Consider the following 27265-nt stretch of genomic DNA (forward strand, 5'->3'; position numbering starts at 1 on the left):
AGCAGGTTTCTCCCATTCATGCACAGCCTAGCTGTCACTCACACAGCAGGATGGCAGACACCAATCAGGACTGGGTGCATTCAGGTAACCAAGGAGACAAAGGACAGCAGGGTTTTGGGCACCTCCCTCACTTCCTGCCCTTGCAGACACACTGGAGTCAGAGGTGGGTTTCAGTATTGCAGCCCGCCAAAGGCAAAATGAACCTGGTTGGCAGGCAGAATTAAATTCAAAAAAGACCTCACAAACAAGAAAAGGCGAAAAAAGAAGACTGGTGCCATTTTGACACAATGGTCAAGAATGGGTGCTACACTGCAGCTGAGGATTCAGCCTGCGGTAGAAAAGCACAATGGTAGGAAAATTAAACCACTGCCACCAGCCATTTAAAGTAGTGAGGGTAACATAAAAAATGTTACATGAGTAAGTAGGAAAAGGGGCTACAAAGTAACCCCCAGCAATCCACATAAAATGGGGTGTGCTGGACCTACAAAGAGAAAAGGTAAGTAAAGTCAATTTCACTTAACCATTCTTGGGAACTGTTGTTCACCCAAGAAAAGGTACCTTATGAGAAATCTAAAGGATTTCTCTGTGACACTGCACTGAAGGTGCCGTGTGTCACCATACAAAAAATAGATGACTATGGAGTTTGTCAGACTCAAAAACAAAGGAAACTGATATCCAAATCAGATCAAAACACACGAGAGAGTGAGAAAAAGGGCTCACTCTCTCCGGGGTTAAAATTAAAAAGTTCTAAAGTCCAGCAAACAAGTTGGGGGTCTCTAAATTTGAAGGGAATTAGCACAGAAATGAGAATTCTCCCTAAGAAGGGTATGCATCTCAAAATACTGTAGATGTATACAATGTAAAATGTATGTACATCAATGTATATGCTGAGAGAAAACTGACAGTATTCTTACTCCTAGACCCCTGGGATCCTCTGTGCAGATGGCCAGAGAAACTCCATCGCTATTGTATCCTTACCCGGGGCGAAGAAGTGAGGAAGGATCACCGGGGTGGACAGTCTGTGGGGACTAGTAGTGGGTTGCCCTTGGGCAAGACATGGTATCACCCTTTACCTAGTGACAACCAACCCAACCCTTCCCTAACCTTTATGGGCTTTTGTAAGCCAACTCCACTTCTTTCTCTACAATTGACTGTTGAAAGTACTGGGACAAAGAAGAGGCCAATAAGAGCAATGAAGACTATGCTCTTTTACCACTCTAGTACTGGGATGAAGAAGATGCCTGCTAAGAGCAGTGAAGGTCAGACATATCCCTTTAATTGTGGTCAGGCAAGGCTGGGTAATCATCGGCAACTGCAGCCTGTCAAGGGGCCGCAAGTGTATAAATGGAACCCTGCCCAATGGCAGAGCGGAATGACAGGAGAAGGACCAGGAGGTTGGTGCATGCAGCAGAGGACCTGACCGAGCGGCGTCAGAACTGGGACTCCTTGGAGCAGACTGTAAAATGTGAGGGGAGGCATGCTGGAAGGCTGCCCCTTTCCTTTCTACTCAGCGTGCTCGTTCTTCTGTGGTGGGGGACCACCCCCAGAATGTCTGAGGGACACGAACTGGAGCCGTGACAATAAAGGAAGATGGTCATGTGATCTGCACTGCAGCAGCAAACTCTTAACGCGACCATTGAGTTTTCGGTGATTCAGAAACCTGGTGCGCGCATGTCTGAACTTGAACATTTGCTGAATACTTCGCATTGGAGTGGTCACGTGCTGCGGAGTAGCACGTTTTCGAAAGTCTCTGATCATTTAATTAATCAATTATCAAACAGGAGGAAATACTTTGTATCAGAGTGGTTGTGTGTGGAAACAAACTAATTTTTGAAGGTCTCCGGACTATTTGATTAAACTATCTTACTAAAGTGAAACGAACAACTACTGAATTACATTTAAAGCGACAATGATCCATAAGCAAGAGATATGAGTATTGAATACCAAACTAAACTAAAACCTTGCTACCAAACAGAATTAAAACTGTTGCAATCTAAAGAGGGGAAACAAGTTTTAATCCAGGCAAACCATCATATATTGAAGTGCAGAAATGCATATATTTCTCCCCAGACCACTGCATGCTGAAATCTAATATTATTTTAAACAGAACAGGCAAGAAACGTATACTGAAGCCTGATTTACAATGCCATTTTCAACCTGCAGAAAGCTACACATTATCTGAACACATATTTGAAAATACATTAACTCAACTGTAGAGACAAGAATGTTTAGTGTTTCTTTTTTTTAACGGTGTGACTTGGCACTTGGGTAAAGGAACCCTGAGTCCTGACCAGAAGCCTTCCATTCCAAGGTTGTTTGAACTTTATATTTTTGTACAAGGAGGATTTCATTTTACGGTAATTTTAATTGTGTGACTTGGAACTTGGCAATAGGTACTCTGAGTCATAACTTGGGGAGGGAAACACTGAGAATTGAATAGATTATTACATCCTAAATCCAAGAAAGAGAATTCTGAGTCTTTTTCTGTGCGGAACTGTTTTATACTTGGGGAAGGGAGATGAAAGGAAGCTACGGGCTGGAAGAAGCTCAGAACTATGTGTCAACACATATTTTCTTTTTGGTTGCTGACATCCCTACACATTGTATAGTTACAGTTTTGAGGGCAAGTATAGGGTTTGGACCTAGACACATTCCTAAGTTGAACTCTTTGACTCAGACTTTCCATAGTTTTGTTTAGGTAGGCAAATCCCACCTAAGCATAGGGCAACTTAGGCCTTTTTCCATCCTGACATTTAAGTTAATAAAATTGGTTGCTTTTGAATCTGTTGTCTGTGTTCTTCTTCATGATGCCTTCACAATGCATACATGCTTCACTATATAATGTATTTGTTCACTATACAGTTTAGATATATCTCATATACAGTATATGCATCTCAGTATGTAACATATGTAAGCTAAGTGTACAGTGTATATACATTTCAGTACATAATGTGATCATCTCATTATATGATTTATACATCTCAGTATGTAATGTATACATTGTAGTATACATTATATACGTTTATGATTTTTGAATTGTTCCCAAATGGCCCCCCATAAAAATGCTCTAGATTACTATGCGTGCACTGAACAATGCAGTCAAGTGAGAAGGTTTGTATAAGATAAATACCCATAACTTTGTGAACATTTGCATCTTACCTTTCACCGTTGCCGTCCTCTTGCAATTATAAAGAATAGCTAGTTCTCCAAATGCGGTCCCAGGATGCATCTGTCCCAGGAGTCTGCTGTTCTGTATCACATTCAGAAAGCCCTCTGTGGATGGAAGCAAATTTACATGAGCCAGGCATTTAATGACTTAGTGATTTTCATATTTCTCCCATTCTGAGGTTTTGCATGAAACTAGCAACAAACATTGGCACATCCAATGGGTCTTTGCTATCTTATCTCAGGTGCAGACTCAAATGCTCCAATAACACAGTTATAATGTTATAATTTACAGTGAGTCTACATGAGCAAGACATGTTCACACATGGGCACGTGCTGTGATCAAATATTAATTGCAGCCTGGAATGACCCAATTATGCTTTTTCTATGTCTAGTACAGTCACTACCATATCCTAAGGTTTAACTTCACATGTGCAGGTGTGAGTGGAGATATATGATATGTGAAGCCTCAAATGCCTCAATAATGCCTTCTTATGTGCCTAGCATACTCACCATATATAAGGTAATGCATATTTTCAGACTGAGCCAGATCGAGGAATGGAAATAAGTAAACACATTCAGAGATTGCAAAATAAATACATTAAAAAGAACGGGCACTAGACCCACAGTTCGAGAGAGGAAGTAAAGTTAGAAAACCCATGAGTTCTCAACTAATCTTTGTTGTATCTGAAGAAGTAAAGTGAATGCTTCTGCAGTTGATTGGAATTTTGCATTTCACAATATATGGAGTTTAATTTGACAAAACTAGTGAAAAACACGCAACACAATTTCCATCAAGTACACTGCTAATGCTGCTTATGTACAACCATTTGTTGAGGAATTTACAACCACTGGCCTCAATGGGGCTAGAGGGGGGGGGGCTAAACACCTGACAAGAAAGGGAAATTAAACCTCTCAAGTAGTGGTAGGAGGCTGACACAAAGATACAATTTGTCAACACACTTATCTCTAGAAAATACGACACACGTATAAACGAGCTTTACACTTTAAAAACGGCATTAGAAAAATATTAGAAAAATACAGAGGATACTATTAAAACAGTAAGGGCACGATTCATGGAAATATTTGCATGGGAAATAGGGTACTTGCCAGCCAAACTGTGTGCATAATACTGTGTGTCGATTCATGAAATCAAATGCGCAGGATATTCCTTGGACTTGCTTGGGTTTCGCACATGCTTGGCTCGGCTCTGCGAGCGGACGTGTGCCTTGTATGAGACTCCATGGAGAGCGTGGGTGAAGTCTGCGCAGAGGGCAGTGTAGGGGGCGGAACTCAGAAAATGAAGAAGAACAAGGGAAAAAGTGCAGTCCATAGCATGCCAACAAATGCAAACGGTTAAGCGTATTAATGGGTGTGACAGTGCAACCTCTAGCTTGTGAAATGCCGAAGCAAATCCCTCGATCTCTCTGCCACCCAAAGGCAGGCGTAAGGACACTTGCGCATAGGATTTGAAGCATGGAGGTGAGTTTGCATGTCAGATTTGGAGGTGCATGCATACAGATGGGGTTCCCATTGGATTTAGGGGTGCGCATACGCTGCGTAGTGGGGTACTGGGCCAGTTTACAGGGGTACACACGCTGATTTTAATACTGTGTTCTGGATGGTCAAAATGTATATGGTGTGTCATATCTGGCATAAGGAACTTGTAGGGTATATTTCCTGTTGCTAAAGTGTCTACTTCCCTTTTCCTGCCATACCCTATTTATATGTTTTAGGTGCTGATTACCAAGTCTAGCACTTTAAAGCTATAACAGGAGTAGGTTGTATCAGTATGACACTGGACTTAATTGTGCAGGCCCATAGGGGACTTTAACTGCTTGCTAATGTGATTCCCTTGTTCTCCCCCCTGATCATTTATGTTGGGTGCCTACCTGTGTGAGTGGACTCGCATATAGTCAGAGTGGTGAGGTGAGTCCGTTTAGACACTCAGGGCCTGATTCATGGAAATATTTGCGTTGAAAATAGGGTACGTGTGCACCAAACTGCGTGCGTAATCCCGTTTGTTGAATCATGGAATCTAATGAGCGGGATATTCCTTGGACTTGCGTGGATTTCACGCATGCTCAGCACGGCTCTGCTGGTAAGTACACCCCAGAGTCACTTATGGAGAGTTCCAGGACTGGTAGAAAGGTCCATTGGAATCAATGGGATAAAAAAGTCAGTGAGCCATCTGCTTAATTGGATGTAAGTCTTTTCTACCTCAAAGGTGCACAATCTGTGGTTAACAACCCCCGGGAATACCATGGGGAAACCCAATGAACCAGTCCAGAGATCGGATAACAAACCAGAAGCCCCAGAGGAAGGTTCAGCAGAGCAGGAGAACCACCAAATGCAGGTCTATGTGAAAGGTGGGGTGAGACTCGCCACCAGGGAATATAGCAAAACAAACTGCTAAGTACAGGGCTTGCACCCTCAGCCAGTGATCACAACCATGTCCCATAAAAGAAAAAATGTAATGTCCCACTACTTCCCACTACATTGTCCTTCAACGCTAAAGGTAAGGACCTGGCCAGGAAGACTCGAGGAAAACGGGGTACCCATAACTGTTTGCTCTCAGTGACTGGAGGGGCAATGAAAGCAAGTACAATACCAGGATGGGAATTAAGGATGTGGGCACCTTATGACATCACAAGCAGCAGATCTGAGTAGGTCTTGACATCACAGTGCCCTTCCAGTCAACATCAGAGACCCACAACCAAACATATCAGCCTGGCAAGAACCGGCGGGATGCAGAGAAAAACTGCCCAGAAATAGTTTCAGCATGGAAGACTCTACTAAGCAGATAAGGGGAGACTGTAAAGTAGCACGCACCACTGCCCTTTCAATAAGGCCAAAATAATGATACACACTGGTCGGTTTTAATATTTCTTTTAAAAAGAATACCATTCCTATACATGTGGACATTCTTCCATAATGAATACGTGATGTACCATGTTATTAGCTACTTTCCATTAAGTTGGATTACCTTATCTTATATGGAAAGGGAAATGATATGGGCATGCAGTAGAGGAAACCTTTGAAAGTAGAAATGGCATCCGACATTCTAACCATCCGGATGCACAGTTTCTTGCTTTTTCCGCCAAAATCCACTCTTCTTTCCCTGTTTTTCACCTCGAACCTTTATCATTTCAAAGAGGCAGGAGAGAATCTTTAGGAACCAGTGTGATGATGTGACAACATGGTTGTATTTGGTGGCGGCTGTTATTGCTATGCACATATGACGGGTGTAGATAACGGGCAGAGACTTTGGGACTGCATGGATTTCAGTGGCATAATCTGCCGCATGCAGAAAATGATCAAATGAAAATCGCTTGAAAGGAGTGGGGACCATGGAAGCAATCGTAGACCCTTTCCTTCTGAATGGTATTCTGCCACAAAGAAACCTAGCTACAGCTACTGCGCTTGTATTAGGAGCATAGCCTGAATTAATTGGTCACTAGATATTTATGGAAAGTAAGGATTAACAGGTATCTAATATGTGGATTTCCAAGTCTGCAACACAATACATACTACTAAGTATCGGGATCACTCTTTGCCCTTACTTTTTTAAATGTTTCATATGTTCATTAGTCAATTGATACTGATGTCAGACATGGGTCGTTTTAAAGCTGGAGACGTGTGGAATTTCCAAACATCTCTCACCTGAAAGTTCCCAAAGCTTTTCCTATGGTAGTTTTGTTTTTTTGCCAGTATTTCCTAAACTGTGTCTTTCTTGAAAATAACATTTTTATTTGAGTTGTCTTAAGGCGTGTGCTGCTGGCTTTAGAATACCCATATCCTATATATATATCGTTTTATGTTTTTTAAAAAAAACAATTATCTATGAGAATGCATACAATCGGCCTCATTACAACCCAGGTGTCAAGGGTTTAACGGCGCCGTCGGCGCCGTTAACCCTTAACGCCTGATTACCATTTTAAAGCCTGGTTTTAGCAGGCGTTAAAATGCAAGGCGCTAACCCGCCTTGGTGCTAATTACGGCACCGTAATTTACGGTGCCGTAATTAGCGCCTTCCCCAATCCCATTATGCCCTATGGGGCAAAAATGGGAATGGGGAAGGGCAAATGGGGAATGGGGATTTACCGCCCCACTCACCTTGGAATGGGGCGGTAAATCCGCCATCCACCATGGTGTAAACAGAGTTTTAACACAGTGGTGATAAAGTAGGGAACTTACCGCCTGGGTTGTAATGAGGCCAATGACTGTCAGCCATTCAAAAATCGAATCAGAAAACTCCATTTAGCAATTTTATTACAACTAATGTATATTTTGAATGCAGTAGGACTGAAGATGAATCAGTGACAACTAAGGTGTCTGTAATGTGTCTCAATATGCCACGTCCATTCAACGATTTTGGAGCTGAACATGCTACATGACTGACTCTGATCCACACTTGCAGCGCGTTTAGACATCAGCCTGTCATATCACCGACAGTGTGCTAAGCCTAATCACTGGGCTGACATCTCCACTAGCTTTTCAATGGCGATTCTCTCATGTGATATTGTCTTTTCTGGCATTTGACATTTTCCTTAGAAGCATATCATTACAGACAATAATAATATGAGGTTTTGTTTTTTTAGAGCAATAATACATTATATATTGAAAAGATCTTCCAGAGTAATGTTTTTCTCCTTTTACTGATGCAGATCAAGTCTTCTTTACAGAAGCAAAAAAAAACACTGAGTAGGTCAGTGAATAGCTGAGTGCAAAGCAAACGTTCGCATGCTGCAAAAAGGAAGGTTAATTAAAAGAAAACCAATATAAATCTCACCTAAGAATGCATGCTTTTCCCATTGAAAACCTAAGAGAAGAGATGTAGCTGGCCCGCTTTGCAAGAAGAATGACAGCACTGCCAGCCATGCTTAACACATCTGCAGCTAAGGAGTGTGGAGAAGGACGAAATTTAGCTAAAGCCCTGAATTGATCTGCTACAATCCAGACCATTAGTTGTTTGTTTGTTTGTTTATTTATATTGCGCACCAGACCCAAGGGTATTTGGGCGCGAAGGCAGAAAGACGGTTGTTCAATTTAGGTTACATGTTACAAATAAACAGTGGTACAGCTACGGTTACAATGCTGCAGACATGTAGTGTCAAAAAATCACAGAATTATGTACAGTGAGTTTACAAGAATGCAGATGTGAAAGATAAATAGAGCAGAGCAAATATACAAAATATACATGAGACCCCAAATGACAGTAGGGCGAAGTTAGACATTATGATCTTTTAGCCATTGGATCAGATTGGATCTGAATTGCTGGTAAGGGAGATCTTCCCTTAGAGCAGTTGGAAAGGAGTTCCACAGTTGTGCCGCTTTCACAGCGAAGCTACTCCAGCCAGATTTAGTAAGTTTGAATCTGTGTACTAACAAAAGGTTGGAGTTAGCTTTTCTTAGGGGGCGAGAGGCTGTTTGTCTGGTGAATCTGTCTATAAGGTATTGCAGGGCTGCATGGTTGAGGCATTTGTGTGTAAGGGAGGCTGTTTTGAGGAGGATTTTGTCTTTAGTGGAAAGCCAGTTGGTAGATCTCCTAAGGTCTGATATGTGGACATTTTTAGTGAAGTTGAGAGTGGCTCTCAGGGCATTATTTTGAAGTGTCTGAATTTTGGAGGTGATGTATTTGTTACTGCCTATGTAGAGGGTGTTGCAGTAATCTAGTTTCGACAGATTAATGCCCTTGCTAGAATGACACAATTATTAGGTGAGATGAAGGGCTTGGCTGCTCTAATTAGCTTGCAGGTGTAGGAGGTGGCTGAAGCCATGGAATTCACTTGTTTACCAAAGGTAAGCATGGAGTCTATATAAAAACTGAGGGTTTTAACTACTTTGGCTACAGTAATGATGTTATTGTCAATTATGAAGGAGTCATAGTTGGGGCCCAGTTTTTTGATGTTGGAAGAAGTGCCTAGAATTAGGAGTTCAGTTTTGTCATCATTCAGGCATAGACCGTGTTCGGCCATCCATGCCTGGATGATGAGGTAGACTCTATTCACAAAGGCCAAATCCTTGTCATAATCTCCCGTCAACGGGATGAGGAACTGTGTATCGTCTGCATAGTTGGTGTAGGTGATACCAAGACCGTTTACATCATCGAAAAGGGGCTTTGTGAAGATATTATAGAGGGTGGGAGATACGCAGGATCCTTGGGGTACGCCGCAAGTAATAGGTGCGGGGTCAGCAGCTGCTAGAGGAGAGAAGACTCGCATTGTCCTGTTATCTAAGAAAGACTGGATCCATGCGACTTCTTCCTGGGAGAAGCAGGCTGCCGTGACCAGATGATTGCTTAGTTGTCTGTCCTGTAACCCCCTACCCCACAGTTTTCCATCCCCATGCTCGAGCTTGGTCTCATCTGTACCACTTCTTGCACTTGCACTAGGAGAAATGTTAGGACTAGTTTGCTAGTTTTTATGCGGCAGAGAGGTCAAGGAGTAGTAAGAGTGAAGTCGTGCCTTTATCTCTTAGTGTGTCTATTTGTGCCTTAAGGTCTAGGAGTGCAGTCTCGGTGCCATGCTGAGGTCTGAAGCCGGACTGTCGGACTCCTAGGAGGTGGTTTAGTTCCAGGTGTTGCTGAATTTGTTGGTAAGCTACTTTGTCCAGGATTTTCAATAGGAACGGCACAGTGGTTATGGGGCGGTATTTGGTTGGGATGGAGGGGTCCAAGGTTTGCTTTGTGAGGAGGGGGAGGACCCAGGAATGTTTCAGGTTGCTGGGTATGGTACCTGATGTGAAAGAGGCATTTATAAGTTTAGTAATGAAGGGTGAGAGTTCGTGGCCGGCGTCTTTTATGATTTGGGCTGGACATGGGTCGCCCTGGCAATTAGAGGGTTTGAGGGTGAGGATGACTTTCTCAAGGGGGTGTCCAGAGGTTTCAGAGTCGGTAATGGGTTAGTGGTAGCCTTGGAGGGGGGCCTATGTTAACAGTGTTTGGGGCAGTTATGGACGCTTTTCTGTTGTTGATCCTCAACTGAAGCATTGTTATTTTGTTGGCAAGGGCATTTTGTATGCCTGTGCACCAGTTCTTGTCCTTGAGGCAGGAGTCGGGAGCTTGGGTGGGGGATTCTACTTCCTTCAGGATGGTGAACGATTCTTTTGTGTTGGATTTGGCTTGAGCAATACGGGTGTTGTAGGAGGTTTGTTTCGCTAAGATGATTTCTTTTTTGTAGAGGGTGGCTAATTTCTTCAGGTTGTTTTTGTTGGTGTCTGAGGGGTCTGATCTCCAGGTTTTTTCGCGTATGCGTTTCTTTTGTCTGATGTCTTTCAGTAAGGGTGTGAACCAGGTATTTAGCTGTTGGCGGGTTTGCTCTTCCTAATTTTCAGTGGTGCGATAGTGTCCAGAGAGGCAAGCATCACTTAATTGTATTTTTCTACCATTGAGGCTGGGTCAGACTGATCTGAAATGGAATTTATGGTGGGGAGAATGAGGGGGATAAGATTTTCAGGGGTAATATTTTTTTTGTTTCTAGTAGGTGCAGTGGGGGCTAGGGTACTGTTGTTCATAGGTGTGGTGGCTTCTAAGGTAAAGGATACCATGTAGTGGTCGGACCATAGCTGAGGCATTATAGAGGTGATAGTAGTTGGGCAGTTATGTTCGGCAATCCAATCAAGGGTCCTTCCTTTGATATGTGTGGGATCTGTGATCTTTTGGGAGAATCCTAGTTCTTCCAGGGTGTTGTTAATTTGTATGGCATTGGGGTCACTTGGGTCATTGAATCCAAGGTTTAAGTCCCCTAGGATGAGGCTTTGAGTGGAGTTTTTTAAATTGTCAGATAATAGGTTTGTGAGGTCTTCTTCAAAGGAGCCTATGGGGCCTGGTGGTCGATAAATCAGATGGATAATGATGGTTTGATTGTTGGCAATGGTGAGTTTAGCTGTGAGGGATTCGCAGGAATTGGTTTTATGGGCTGAGGAGAGTCTTAGAGCTAGGTTGTTTTTGACAGTTATAGCCAGGCCGCCACCTCTAGACGTGGTGCGATCCATGCGTATAAGAGTGTAATTGTCTGGGATAGCTAACATAATGGCAGGTCCTGCTGCCGGATGGAGCCAGGATTCCGTGATGGCCAAGAAATCCAAGTTCTCATTTTGGATTGTGTCTGCTATTTCGGTGGCATGGGCTACCATAGAGCGGGCGTTTAATAAGGCGCCTTGTGGCTTTGCCATGTAACCTGTGCTTAAAAACCTAAACATAAGGAGGAAGAATAACATATGAGTCGCACATTTTTGTGTTGAGTTGACATCAGGACTTTTCATTTTTGGAATTAAATAAATAATAAATGTTTCTACATTTTTCTAACTAATCCCCTGCTGAAATATTTGTTATACTGCCGATATTTGTAGCCAATTTTTATTTTCAGTGGCGTCTGTAGCACAGGAACATCTATAGTCATTGCTCAAGCAAATGTAGTGATCCTACAGTCACTGTATCTAATTTCTAAAAAAAAAACGACTAATTCATAGCAAATATACATCTTAACGGCAACTATAGCATAGAAAATGGTGCAGTGGGACCTCCTTTCTATCACCTCTGCCTTCATTGCATCACTACACATTAATAGGGGTGTCACGGTATTAGTTTTATGACGGTACGATAACCTTCTTGCCAAATTACGGTATATCATGGTTATCGCGGTATAGCAGGTGGACTTAACCAATCTTAACAAATATTTTCTAAAAGGTCATAAATTGTCAGATTTATCATCACAAACAAAACCAGGCACCCAGGGCCAGAATTGGGCTTTTCAACATACTTTCCACTGAAATGCCACCCCTTGCTTCCACCAAACACAAACACATGTGTGGAGAGGAGGAGGGGGGAGAGCCCTGCTGCGACTGGCAAAGCAAACTGAATAGCTTTTCTTAAGTGGTCATTTAGGCTTTTAGCTCCCCCACTGGCTACTGGTGAAGATGAACATGTTGCCATATTTATAACCTGCATGCCACAGATCAATGGAGGCTGATGGTAGAATAAGCTTGTGCGCATACTCGCACACGCACACTCTCTTTACGTTACAGCCTTTAGTTTACTTGTGGGCCAAAAGGTGTTCAGTAATCACGGACATTACCCTTTGGTATGACAGCAGGGAATACTCACAGATATGATTGAATTTCGCAGTGTGACTTATTATATGTTAATTCAATGATAGAACCAGGGAAATCTCCCATTGTCATATGTTTAGCACACATTATACATTATAAATATATAAACCCAAAAGCCGCCAACCCAAAGTAAACCCTTTTCCTTCTTGGCACTGTATTTATTCTTCCTATTACTAACATATTGATTTTGTGTCAGGCACGTGTGGTTTATGGAATGGCATTAAAAACTGCTCCAACTGAAACGACTCGACAGATGGCACATCCAACAGTGCAAGACCAAGACTGCGCAGCACTTGCTTACAGCAGCTTTCCAAATCAGATTGAAAAGCACACTTAACGGTATAAACGGTATACCGGTATAAACAATGTGACGGTTATTATTGTTCAATTGAGTGGTTCACGGTATCTTTAACGGTATACCGTTATACCGTTACATCCCTACTGTCCAAAGTGTATGATCCTCCAACGGCAATCTATGCTTCAAGATTCAAACTAACATTACAAAGAAAGGCAGCCTCCAAGGTAAACTTGCCAAAACATGATTTAATTTCTACAGAAAAAAACAACTACACTCAGATGGGGGCTAACACCCTGTTCTGTCTGGCTACAGCAAATGAAATATCCAATCTCATGGCTAGATTTGAGATTAGTAGCCGCACATGCTGTGCACCGGGAATACAACATGTGGATTGGCTCTTTTCCGAGCCATACCACACGATATACCCGTGTATGTTAGTGAGTGCTGGGTACTCTGTTCCCAGCGAGGGGCGTGGCAGCCCCTTAGCCAATGAGGAGGCTCGAAACGGGGCAATCCCCGCCGGGGACTCAGGTAAGTTATTTTTTTCTCCAACCCCCTCCCCTGCAAAATATCCCCTCCCCACCCTCCTAAACCCACTTGCCTTCTTTTTTCTTCTTTTCTTGGAGCGAACACGCTGGAAACACTTCTGTTCCCAGCACATCCGCTCCCGATGGCCGTCATGGAAATGGAAAATGACTATGTTTTCCCGGCGGCCATTTTTTCCAGAAAAATTCCATTAGTACCCCACCCGTGGTAATGCCACCAGAGCTTTGTAACTACGGCCCCGGGAGCATTACCGGGAGCATTACCTGGGGCAGTACTGGCCCGCCGCCTCGGGTCTTATTGCCACATTACAAAAGGTTGAGAAAATTCATACTTTTTAAACATTGAGAATGGTCATATTCAGTGTGGCTATTTCTGATGGTCAATATGGCTTTATAAGAGCTTAGGTACAAAGTAATACACGCTAAACCTTTATTTGACAATGAGCAAACATGTCTTGTGGGGTTAAAGGGCCTCTATGTGTGGCCTACATGCACCATTGCAAGGCTTTCAACAACCTGCAATCTCGAACATGTTGTACTCCAAGGGTCTAGATGAGTCACACAGTTATCTTCTGTTGTAAGCATTTTCATCCATTGTGGGGGAGGAGCAAAATACTGATTCATAAAAAAATGATAATTGGGTGTGCCAGCGACACCCCCTGCCTGCACTACTGTTTATAGTTTTTAATGATCTACTACAAGTTCTTTGCGAAACAGCAGTTGACACCCCATATTTTGATTATAAATAAGGTTCTCCATTTGTCTCTGCAGATGATACATGATTTTGACGTGAACCTGTAGAGCCCGCCAATCTCTGATTACCCATGTTTACACTTTTAGAAGGGTAAGAACGTTAAGTGTGAATGTTTGCGCATTTTGGACACTTTAGCTGGGCAAACAGGGATAACCTACAAATCGTTTTTTTGAAAATGTTACAAACTCTTGGGTCAATAGTACGTTTTTCCTTTACCTTTGGTGGAATTTGGCCCGGAGGCAGTGCGGGAGGGTGGCAGGGTCAGCAGGTAACTGGGACCGGAGGACAGAGGGTGGCCAGGTGCACGGTGCCAAGAGAGAACAGTTTAGCAGGGAAGAGGGGGAGCTAAGGCAGAAGATACGAGGAAGGTCTTGAGGTGCTTCTGGAACCAGAGATGGTTCTCCTCAAGTTTTAGAGTGCCAGGGAGGCTGTTTCATATGGAGGCCCCAGCTGAAGACAGAGATCTACCCCCAGCTTGTTTCTTTGAAAAACGACTGACCCTGAGGGAGTTAGAGGTAGAGGAGCGAAGAGCACGAGTGGGGAGGTATTTGCGAAGCGATAGCTGAAGGTATTTTGGACCCAGGCCCCAGAAAGCCTTGTGGACAATGCAGAGGGTTTTGAATTTAATCCTTGCATCCATGGGAGCCAATGGAGAGATTTCAGAGCTGGAGAGATACAGTAGCAGGACTGGGCCGGGGCCCCAACACCACTACTCCAACACCCAGGAGCTGCCATTCAAAAAAAACATTTTTTACAGGGGTAGCAAGGGAGACCACATCTGCGGCCCCTGGCTACCCCAAATGATGTCCATCCATGGGATGGTTCCCCTCATTATTGCCTGCATTACTGCACACTCTCCTCTACTAATATTCAACAGAAAATAACAGATTTCTTACGGTGGGGCAGAAACACCAGCCTTTGTGATTTGCCTAATGGAATATGTGCAGAATTTCTGGTAGTGCTACACAGGTGCCCTAGATGTACAGATATTAATCTGTTCAAGCTGAGATAGGGCCTATTGTGGTAGCTGGTAGTGAGCAAGTGCCCTTTTCTAACGAAGTTTGGGGGACCCTGTGCTCTATTGCAGACACGCCAGTGATTTTTGAAATGCCACACACCCATGCCTTAAACGTTTCGCTTGATTCTATTTTACCCTCGAACTATGCGGTGTCTTCACACCAGCCCGTCATGACTCAGGAGAAAAATGTCCCCACCCCGTCTGCTTTAAATTTCATCCTCCAGTAAAGGTTTATGATATTATTAAAGAGGAAGTCAAAATGCATTCGCAACAGCTGCAGGAAATTCAAAACAAGCAAGATATCTGTGTATTCCAGATGCTGGGGTAAGCTCCTGGCCAGCCTTTTGTTTCAGAATGCCCTCAGATATGATTGGTCAGAATGTTTGAATCATCAGACACTCCTCCTTCAAGGGAGGTTGTGTAGGAATTTAAATCCTTAGCCGTCTTGACCTGTGTAAATGATAATGAAAATGCACACTTAATTGCTTCATCTGAATGTGGAACATTTCAACCACCTGTTCTGGGGACTTAGTGTCGTCAAGAATAGGAAGAATCAGATGCAGGTTGGAGGACTCAAATTCCTGATAGAAGGTCACGGGATCGTGCTTGGCCCATTTTATTCTTCTTCTACACACGAGTCTAAGTGAGGGAAGGTGGGCGTGAACAGACAGATTTCAAAACCTAAAACACAACGCTACTACTGCTGCTACTAGTAATGTGCGTTCAATTTAGGGTCAATGTTCAAAAATGATGTCCAAATCCAGCAAACACAGCTTTTCGAATGATAATAGTGAAATTATTTTGAGACCAGTTATTATTCTGAAGAAACGAAGAGAACTAAAAAGAAATAAAGAGTCAGGTGGAGTGCTTTAGGCACGCCCAACTGGCTCAAGAGGCTGTTTTAATCCAACTCCCCCACCCTCAGCCCCTCCACCGTTAATTTCATAGTAAAGGCATCTGAAATTGATATTTGCTTAAGCACGGCATGCAGAAGGGAGTTTTTACTCAAGTGCCCAGAAACGGGAACAAAGGATATAAATATCTATGTCGCGATTGTGTGAAGAGGCTGAATCCAAAATGATTTGATTAGCATAAGGAAAGCTAGAAATGTCAAACTGGTAGTAGTGGGTATGCTCACAGTCCTTTTTTATGACATTAGTACCTTCCACTACAATCCACGGGATTACACTGAAAGGTGATTGGCTCATTTCCGTTAGTTCGCATGCAGGGTACACTCTTTTTTCAAGGCAACACACGTAGCCCCTTCTCCCCTTTTCCAAGGTGGCCTTTTGTTGTATTTATTTTTGTCCCATTCATTAGTACGGAGCAACTTGCCTAAAATGGCGCCCTGTTGCTCCTTACTAATGAAGCAGTACACGCGGTCTAGTGTTCCTAGAACCAGCGCGTACTGCAGACAAAACCTTTTCAAACTGCAAAGACATGCTGCTTGAAAAGGTTTTGTAAGCTATTAGTGTTCCATGTCTGCAATCTCGTGAAAACCAGTATCCCGAGCCTACAGACCCCGGAATACTAATGGCAATAACCGCCGAGCCGGCGGGCCATTACCGCCTATGGTAATGCCCCCGGGGCCTCAAGTTACAGGCAGTCCTAGTGGCATCTTGTCAAATAAAAAGGCCTTTACAAAGAAAAACCTGTTGCCAATCCTTACGCTAAATACAAAAGAGTGTGGGATAGGGCTTAAAAGAACACAAGTGTTTACAAATAATAAATCAGGATGCAGTAGTCGTGATCTACCTTCACCATGTTTTGAAAATGGGACAAGGTGGGACTCTGGAGCACAGCACATGCTCGAGCTTTCTCAGCACAAGACAACACTTTTGTTTTCAGCTATCAGGATCTTTAATGGCCAAGTCTCTTGCTCTATAAAAAGTCTCTTGCCTTTGAAGGCTTGATGTATTCAAAAATAACAAAAGTTCCTCTCACTATGTACGTTGGGTGAGGACTTTTCACCCAGGATTTCCCCTCTTCTGGGCTCAGATCACCAAACAGTTTTTTAGCGATATGAGGAGTTTAGGAGGATACATTTCCTGCTTCTGATGGCCTGACAGATTCAAATATACAAACAACAAAAAAAGTTCCTTTTGTATTATGCTTGAGGTGATGATTCTTCACCTCTTTCAGGCCTCAGACCTCTCTCAAATATCTACCTCCCTCTGCCGGGTTCACACTGGCTTGTATTAAAAAACGATTTCTCTGTTGCTTTCACGTGCTGTTGGGGTGATGGTTTCTCACCCCTGGATTCCCCTCTTCCAGGCGCAGATCGTTCTCAAATTTTTGCCTCCCTTGGTCGGGTTCACTACGGCTTTCAACACACTTCCCTCTGTGGCATTTCCAAATCTTAATGTCTTTTTAAACAGGTCAAGCTGGACAACCCTCTGCCGGGTTAACTCTTGTGAACACACTGTTACTTTGGGACTTTAGACTTTGCCCCTTCCCTTATTCACGATCATCTTATGGTGAAAGCCTTTCAACTGTACAGAGGATTTTACTTGACCCCCTTATGACCACTTTGACCCTTTTCTCTCCTTTCCCAAGTCCTTCGGGTTATAGTAGTTTCAACAATCTTGTAATTGTCCAGAGTTTCTCAAGTGAGCACCCCCATGGTGACTGGCTCATCAGCAGCAAGCTTTCCCCTTTTACATCAACAGTGTTTTGTACATTTTGCAATCAGCCATTTGCTACTTTTGTTCAACACAGTTCAGTTTCTTTATCGGTTCTCCCCTCAACACACCGGCTGTGATGAACCGCTGGGCTTTCTTCGTATCAGGAGTCAAGGCCGGTACCACGGTAGCAGGCACCTACCTCTGTCCTGCTTATCAGCGTAGGCACACTCTGTGTATGATTGACATCTGATGCAACACACTTGGGCTATTGTTTGCAGTCTTACGATTCCTTCCATGGAGGTTTCATGTGCCTTGGTCGGAAAGGGCAAGGTCGCTTCCCTCCTTGTCAGCCTCGTGGTTCGTGCCGTCTTTCTTCTCCTCTTGAACTGCAATGCATGGATAGCTGTCTCATCGAGCGGTCTGCCTTGCTTGTATGGTGCTCTTGTGCTCCACCTTTTATTTCTGTGGTGAAGGGAAAGGGCCGTCAGGTGTGTGTGATTCTGGTCAAGTGCCTGCCTTGTCTGACCCTTGTGTTGGGACACATCAGGTAAACGGCTCTGGTGTTTGCCCGTCGTCTTTCATGATGTGCTAAAGTGTTAGAGTTGGAAATGGGGGGTAGAGTGTTTGAATATCCTACAGGGTAGGATGGGAAAAAAGGTGTTATAAGAAGGGGGATACAGCTTCTCACCCATCTGTGTCACACTTCCACTCCCTGAGGACCCCACATCCAGATGATCCTCCCTCACTGGTCCATCCCCAGGAACTGGATACAATAGCGATGGCCGTGTCTTGGCCCCCTGGATGACAGATTCCCAGGGATTTGCACTTGAGACACCTTCAGACCTGACACCTGACAGATCATAACTTTGTTTTCAAGGTTTAATTATAAAATGAGATATAAATTGAAAAGTAAAAATATGGGGTGTAAGGGCTTCCTATGTTCCCTGCAAATTTTCCCGGTTTTTATTAAAAAAAAAAAAAACTCTTGATGTATAAAAAAGTGTCCCCCTCTATTGTTCGATGATGCCTTGGTCTTTTAATCTGAATATTCAGGAAATAAAGAGGGAGCATAGAGCCACAGTGAGAAAGTTATCAAAGGGTATAAAACTGTGTTTTAATTTCAGGGGAATACAGATAAACCCCAAACATTTGAAAATTGGAATAGAGGTATAAAAACAAAAGTAAAGCCTTGTGCTATCATTTGCATCAGATTGAAGGGGAAGACATGTGCAGGTGCATAATGTTAGGAAAGATTTCTTACTTGTGGGTAATTTTCCTTCCATGTGGCAACCCCTAAACTTTTTGCTGTTGTTTTCACCATGATCTAGACTTTGCCAGAGAAGTGCAGCCTTCTGCCGCACTCCTCTGGGCTTTTGCTCCATTCTTACGGGGAAACTGACATGCCCTTAAGACAGTCAGTACTGGGAAACGTTGTTTTCCGTAGTTTCTTTATCATGTTGCAGCTTTCGCGCAACATGGCACAAGAGGGCACTGTAAGCTAAGTTACTGCTCTCTTGGGTCTCTAGTCTTCTACAGGCCCTAAATACTCTCTTTGGATTGTAAATGAACAGTGCAAGTGAATCATGGACGGGATTGGTGGCAGCGATCGTTTCTTGTGTTTTTGAGCTCCTTTTGGCGTTTTATGCGCATTTCTCACGCTTAGCCCAAAATGGTGGCCTGGCTCCCAAAATGGCCAGACCACGAGGCTCTTTGTCCTGTCCGCTGACCGTCTTGGCCCCTTCACCTTCCCCAGGTCGAGCCGACCCGGGGCCTTCCTTATTTGGGCATGTACTTTCCAGCGAAACACAGATGCTTTTGCGGGCTTCTACAGGCCTTGTGTGCGCCTCCAGGATGTGGGCTGGGATGTCTGGTCCCAATACACATCCTAGGTGCCAGAGAGTCTAGGGTGGTGTGAATGCCTGGGACCTCCGTGGTCCGTGATAGGTCCACGTATGGTGTGAGTGTTTTGTGAACAGATCTCCCATTGGGTCCCCTCCATTTTGGCGCGAAGGGAACCGTGGATAAGAGGGGGCTGGAAACACCACTACCATGTCGATCTCCTGAGTTCTCACGAACAAAGGAATGCAGGAGCCAAGTATCCTGCAACCACGAGGCTGAACCGAGGAATCGCTGGTGACCCGGTGAAGAACTGCTCCTCTGCACTGCTGTCGCTTTGTGAAACCCTTTCTACCTCTGATCGAACGAGAAGGCCTGTACTGGTACTTCGAACCCTTGGAATAGTGGGAACAACTATTCTCGGCATCTTCACCATCTCCTGCCTGTAAACCTTCGGAAGTGTCTCTGGGCCATCCAGCAGACTGACCAGCCTACCCAGGAGTCATGCTCTGTAACCGCCGTCAGGTTGTGTTGTATTACGAGTCCTTGTCACTCTCACACGATTCGTACACTTGGCATTCCCAGGTCTGAAGTGAGTAGTGTACATTTGGCTGAAATACACACGGCCGTTCCGTTGCCCTGCTGTGGTAACAAACTGTGTGGGCTCACTGCGTTTGGGACTTCCTCAACTCAACTTCTGTGCTGCGGAATCTACACGATGACGAGATGTCCCCTGCTCCTATCTGAACCTGCCAGCACTGAAACTGATGCGGAGAAGCCTGGGTCTGCTTGCATTGGGGACTGGTGAGTAGCATCGCTAGGAACTGGTCGCCCTCCTGCAGGAGCCCATAGCTTTTCCCCGCTGTGTCTAACAGCACGCCTTTCCGTACTCGCGCTCTGCTTCTGCCCACAGTGGAGGCTGCGCTTGAGTCGCGGAGCTCTGTCCATCTTCATTTGTTCACCAAACTAAACTACCTGATTCCCTCGAAGGGACTCCCCTTTTTGCCCATTGGCACCAGCATGTGCAGGTACTTTTGAGCACAAGGCTCCACTGTTCGTAGGGCTTGGACTTCCTTTTAGTTAGGTGCCTCTGAAGGCGGACTCAGTCTAATTATTATTCGCACTGCCTGTTTTCCTCCCCATCTAGGTGGTCTACACATTTCGTGCGTCTAACTCGTTAGACTCGTTTGTATTTGTATATATATTGTATTGGTTTGGTAAGTGTTGGTTTACTGGAGTTTTATTGTGATTTCTCGCTACGGTCAATGTTACAAAGGCCTTGTAATAAATGTGTATATATTTTTAATATAACACCTGCTTGGAGTAATTTGTAAGTGTCCTTGCTTTGTGTGCTCATTGGGGGCTTTCAGTCACTGTCACCCCTCTTGAGACCTAGTCTTGACCGCCTCGATCGCTACCCTGATTTGTCTGGCTTGTCCAGAGGTTACCCTGTTCCAAGAAACTAGGCTGGCCTCCTGAACCTCTGCCCCTCAAGGACAGAGTTCAGAAATCCGTCTTAACACATAACAATTAAATCTGATTTAAATTATGGTAAATTAGCTAATTCCATTGGTGTCCCCCAATTATATAGTCTTGAAAGCCCTATGGCGGAACTCGTCTGGATCATCATTATGAAAAGTTCTATGCCCCAGAGACAGATTTAGAAACTAGTAATGCTTTTGATGGCCCTTGTTTTGGTATTGTTTTGGTATTGTTTATTTATAAAGCGCCTATACACAGGCAAGTGTTTCAAAGCCCTCAAGGAGGGTGGGAACATGGGGAAAAAACAGCAGTCGATCAGATCCCTTGAATACATTTAACAGTTAAAGACACAGCAAATAGGCCTGACAGCAATTCTGCAGTTTTACCAGTGCAATTGGGGGTTGAAGACAGCGGGAACAGACAGACAATGTTCAGGCACGGTGCATTCGGATCGTGCAAGTGCACAGAACGGTCACAGGGTGGGAGATGGTCCAAGTGCACATGGTCGGTGCAGACTGGGGTAGATGCATAGAGAGCAACTCTCTTGGGTTATTTCTCAAGTGCAGTGAAGGTGGGTGGGGTATAAGGTCCTGAGGCAAGTGCGAGAGAGGACTGGCGGGGATGCCTGGGACCTATGAAACTCTGAGGTACACCAGGCGGCCAGTCAGCAAGCTGTAAGGAAGAGAAGGAAAGAGCAGAGAGCTAGATTAGCAGGGTAGAGGGAGAGAGAAGGAAGAGGAGAAGAGGAAGGTCTTGAGGAGTTTCTGGAATTTAAGAAGATCAGACTCAAGACAGAGGGCCGCAGGGAGGCTATTCCAGAGGGAAGCACCTGCTGAGGATAATGATCTCCCTCCAAATCTCTGTTTGGAGAACTGGCTAACTCGCATAAGGTTGGAGGTAGATGAGCAGAGGGCTCGTGAGGGACAGTATTTAGGTAGGCAACGTTGCAGGTAGGTAGTTCCCAGCCCCAGAAAGCCTTGTGGACAATTCAGAGGGTCTTAAACTTCATCCTTGCAGCCACAGGGAGCCAGTGAAGGGATGTCAGTGCTGGAGTGATGCAATCCCTGGGCTTGAGACCAAAGATACGTCTTGCAGTTCTTTTCTGTTCGAGTTGCAGAGGGCGCAGGGCAGAAGAAGGGAGCTTGAGGAAGAGGCTCTTGCAATAGTCCATCCTAGAGAGAACAGGGCTCTGGAGACAGTGAGCCACTGAGGGAAAGTAAGAAAAGGTACAATACCTCTGAGGAGGTGTAGCTGCTAGTTAGATTTTTTAGAGATATCTGAAATGTGAGAGAAGGAGAGAGTGGAGTTGAAGGTGACGCCAAGGGTTTTAGCCTCGCAGGTGGGTGCAGGCGCAGGGACAAGTGAGGTCGGCCAGAGTAAAAGTGGGAAAGCAGGAGTCCCAATGCAAACAATCTCAATCTTACTGGCGTTGAGGCACAGGTTGTTTGCTGCAAACCATGACTGAATAGCAGACAGATAGTTAGATTTGTGAGAGGAGGAGGAGGCAGAGGGTAGCCTGAAGGATAGTTGTGTGTCCCCCACATAACATTGGAAGTTAGAGGTGAAAGTGGCAATCACACGTGCCATGGCAGCCCTATAGCTGCTTAAGAACCAGGGGGATAGGTTACATCTCTCGGGAACGCCACAGGTTGAGAAAGCTATAGTCAATAGAAAGGCTCTGTGTTCCAACTGGGATGGGAGGTCAGAGAGAAAGGAGGTTAACCATACCAGTGGCTGACCTGTGATTCCTAGGGTATCACGGAGACGTGCAATCAGGATGTTGTGGTTAACTGTGTCAAAGGCAGAGGAGAGATCAAGTAGAATGAGGACAGAGGGAGTGTTAGTGTCAAGATTTAAGAGCAGGTCTTCACAGGTGTACAGAAGAGCAGTGTCTGTGCCTGTGGATGCTCTGAAGCCAGACTGATGGTCATGGAAGCAACCAATATATTCAGTTTGCAGGGTCAGCTGAGAGATAGCCAACTTCTCCAGGAGTTTTCCCAGGAAAGGAGTGATAGAAATAGGGTGGCAGTTTTCTGGAGTGGAGGGGTCAGCAAAGGGGTTCTTGTGAAGAGGGTTCACAACTGAGTGCTTAAGAACAGTTGGGAAAGCTCCAGTTGAAAGGGAGAGATTGCAGAGATGAGCCAAGGCTGGGGCAAGGGAGCCAATATTGTCCTTAATGATTTTAGAGGGGCAGGGTTCTACCTGTTTGGATGAGGCCTTCATAGACCGGACTTGTCTGGTGACCACATCAGGTGTGACGGGTGAGAGAGAATAGATGGTAAGTGGAAGGGGGCAATAGAAGGCTCAGGTGTTACTGTATGCTGTGGTGTGGAAGAGAGGGAGGAAATTATATCTTGGGATTTTGTGATTAAGTGTGCAGCCATGGCCAAGCAACCGTCCTGGGTGGGTGTGACAGAAGAAGAGGCTGCTGCAGGATTGGCCACTTCCTTGCAGACTTTGAATAGTTTGTCCGTGTTGTTTGTTGCCGCGAAGATGCAGGCTTGAATAAAGACTCTTTTCTTGGAGCAGGTGCAGAGTCGATATTTCCTTTGAAGGAGGCAGCAGGCCAGTTCGGCAAATTGGTCCGCCTGATGTGTTCCATTTCTGCTCAGCTGCCATACACTTGTGTTTAAGGGCAGCCAGATTGGAGTCGTACCAAGCGTATTTTTGATTCAGAAGACTTTGAACTCCTGATCAAGAATAGTAGTGAGTCACATGGCCCAGGCGGAACGATCTTTGTAATAAAGTGCTAAAGGGTGACGCAAAAATGTGGGTCTCAGTCTTAAGTCTTTAGCGCCTAGATACCTGAGGGTTCATTCAGTGTGCTGCTGCAAATAAGTTATTTATTTAGTCCGTTGATTCATGATCAAAATACCCCTAAGATCTGGAAATCTGCCTTCATTGTGCCTATATTTAAAAAAGGAATTCAAAGTGAGCCATCTAATTACAGGCCAATCGTCTGGCTGGTTACTGACTATAAGGTCTTTGCATGCCCAAGTTGGAGAGGAAAATGTGTACGTATAATGTACTGTAAATGGATCAGAGCCTGAGCCAGTATCTGAATAAGCAACAGTTTCTGCACCAGTATCATATAGGGAAGGATATCCCATGGGGGAATGTGCTGTTCATGCGCATTCTGTAAGAACTTAAGCAGTTGAAACAAGTACAGGAAATGTTCACTGAAAAGCGATCAAAGTGGGAAGAATATGTAAACAGGAAGGGCGCAGAATTAAGCACCTGAATAAGTGAGATTGAACAGTATTATCACAAGAGGATATGCCATCCCTGGTGATACCAGTAGGCACAGTGCAACAAAAAATAAAGTGGATCAAGCAACAAAAAGGAGGTTTTGGAGAACTGAGAAGGAGGTGAATGTTAGATTTGTTAGACCAATGATGCCAATTGTAATGTCATCTTTGATGTTTTGGGTGTTAGTCTTAGCAGTGCATGGCCGTGGCACGAGTTATGGTTGCATAGTTTACCATAACAGTCAAATTTCTTTGGTTTTTCAATTTTACCTTGCAACCATAACTTCCCTTTAACAATTTCTTTTTTACTGAACTTTAATGGTTTTTATAAGTGAAATTGTATCATGATGTTAGAGCACTGTATATGAATTATTAATAATTTGTCTTTTAACATATATGAAAGGACTATACACTTCTTTTAACAAAATGTTTTGCAGGGCATACTGATGTGTGTCATTTTCAGCAGCACATGCTGGTGATGCAAGTCATGGTTGAATTGTCTATGACATCAGGCTCGATCATTGCCCCGGCCCCGGATAAAACACCTCTGTTATACACTGCACCCAACGTGCATCCGGGTCCAGTGTCCACCATAATGTGAACAATGCCCAGTGTTCATGGCTTGCAGCCATCTGCAATGTCCACAATCCCTGCGACCGGGGCTTTGGCCATGCTGCAGGCTATAATAAGCAAAGCAGGGTAGACATTTTGACATTTTGGAGAAAAGAAAAACAGGACAGATTCGTAAAAGCATGCTTTCAGGTCCTTCCTGATGCTCCTCATGTAAGCTTCATGCAAACCCGTCCAGCCGAATTTCTTTTCCCATTCAAGCCTATCCTGATTTTGAAAGTTTTACCACATAGCCGGTCGCCGGTGGCCATGACCACTTGAACCCCATTGTCAGCCCCTAGTGGCCATGGCCAGTGGCTCGATTGTCTGGGGCACGGCCGTACAATCTGCCTACTGACTATGCCCACAGTCTATGCCTCGGTCACCAAAGTTATGTCACTTTTATTTTTTACCTGTCCTTTCCAGGATCCAGGCCCACTCCCCACTTTAACCACATTACCGGTCCCTGGTGGCCATGGTCAGTGGCCAGATTGTCCAGGGCATGCCACTGGCCACGGCCAGAAGCTATGGCTCAGGCACCAAAGTTATATTACAATTTTTTACACCTTCATTTTAACACTTTTCACATTAAAACACAGGACAGATTTACAAAAGCATGCTTGTGGGTCCTTGCCAGTGGTACTCACACACGTGTGTTGCAAATCTGTCCAACACTGTATTTTTCCCATTTCTAAAATGTTGCCCCCTCATGACAAAATCTCTTCACACTTTGCACAAACATTCAATGTTGGATTTATGATATGTTTGCAAACCTTTGTGTAGATTTGTCAAACATCACCAACATTATAAGCCATACAAAAATGGAAGGACCCCCACTCTAATTTTGCCCCATCTTGACGAAATGGCAAAAAACTTTGCAGCAACATTCAGAATTGGGTCTATAGTTTTTTTTAACAAATCTCTGTGCTGGCTTGTTGGACAGTGCCAAAGTTATAAACCATCTAATTCTAATTCTAACACTTCACCGACCCGGTAATCCACACAAATGCATAGATGTCCATGAACATTTCTCAAGTTCTTGAACATCATACCTATGCCCCCCAACATCTGAGATGTTTGCGGACATAAGAGAAGAAAAAACAGCCAGTTTTTTGGCTTTTTCTAGACATATCCCATCACATACTCGGCACTCCTCATCTCCACAGAGATAATTTAATTTGCTTGCATTGTTGTGTTTTGTATTTTTGAATATGTTTTTACAACAATGTTTTTAGACTACAGAGTTTGCAAATCCAACATGGTGCCCGTTTCAAAATTGTTGATGCACCTCATGTTTCTAATTGACCAATAAGCGGATGCGTACGATGTCGTGAATGTTAAGTGGCTCCCTGGTTGGTTCAGAGGCGTCCATGGACACTGAACCAGGAAGTGAGTCTGCGCACCGTACAGAGATATCACAATTTTTTTAACCTACATTTTGGGAATTTTTAAATACTCTACTGGATGGATTAACACCAAATTTGCAAAAGCATGTGTTTGGGACCAGGCCGTCACTCTTCCTGCAATGTTAGTGCAAATATGTCCATCAGTTTGGGCTGTATCTGCAAGCAACATGTATTTCCATTCATGTCTATGTGGATTTAAAAGGTTTTGGGACACTCCCTATTACTCCCCGCTACCCACACGCCCTTGACGGATTTGCAAAGAAATTGTTAAAAAACAATTTAGAGGTAGCTACATACTTTTCTTGCAAAATTTCATGAGGATTCATTGAACAGCGCCAAACTTATAAGCCGCCCAAAGACTGCTCTTCCTATGAGTTGAGAAACTTAAAAATACCTACAGGGTCGCTACCGCAGACCTTGTTATAACAACATAATACAATGTATAATTTTGCAGCACAAATGATCAAGTGGCACCATTAGGGTGGGTATATCTTTGCGTGTGGGAGGGTGGGTGTGGCTGGAAGACTGAAAGGCTATTGTATACAAACTGGCGGATAACAATCAAGTGTCAGAAGCAGGTCCTATGGGGAGACTGGCTGTGGTATTATGATGGAAGAGGAACAGTATTCCATTTCCGAACATATGCTGCAGACATTCTGATTTTGACGTTCTTGCTGTCATGCCTGCCAGGTCCTCACATGCTTGTGCTAGACACCCTACACGTACAGCCCAGAGATCAGCCAGACCATTTTATACTCGGTGGCGACTCTGGGGGAAGATTCCTGGCAAACGCCTTCATTCCCACTAATTCATTGTCAGACTTCCTTATCTTCTGCCTTTTGCGAACGGGCGGACATTCCTTATCAAGCATACCGCGCATACCATTTACCAATACCAGTTGCATTCCACAGGTATGCGCGATTATCACATGACTGGACGTCATCTCGCTACTCACGCATTCTCATCAGCTGACTCGTATTTAAACGGAAGCCTCCCGCTAATCGGCGCTTCTGATCGTTGTTCTTTGATCTTCGTTCCGGAGCTCGGTTTCTCTCTTGCTTCTAAGCAGTTTCCAAACTGCTTTTTCCTTTTGCTACCAGCCGGACCCGTGCTGCTATTTTTGGCAGTTTCCTGAACTGCTCTTTCCTTACTGCCAGCCGGATCCGCGC

General features: G+C 44.3%; 1 protein-coding gene across 4 annotated transcripts in view; it reads right to left on the reverse strand.

Moving 5' to 3' along the window:
• The window catches only part of LOC138472491 (cGMP-dependent protein kinase 2-like), a 2724950-nt gene that overhangs the window by 1670317 nt on the left and 1027368 nt on the right, over window positions 1-27265 (reverse strand). For all 4 annotated transcript variants that reach the window (XM_069610703.1, XM_069610701.1, XM_069610702.1 and 1 more), the window contains exon 4: window positions 3160-3273. In XM_069610703.1, coding sequence (XP_069466804.1) covers window positions 3160-3273 — 114 coding nt within the window. The remainder of the gene's footprint in view (window positions 1-3159; window positions 3274-27265) is intronic.

Source organism: Ambystoma mexicanum, chromosome 8 (assembly GCF_040938575.1).
Source record: "Ambystoma mexicanum isolate Mex_15411 chromosome 8, UKY_AmexF1_1, whole genome shotgun sequence".
Classification (NCBI taxonomy): Eukaryota; Metazoa; Chordata; class Amphibia; order Caudata; family Ambystomatidae; genus Ambystoma; species Ambystoma mexicanum.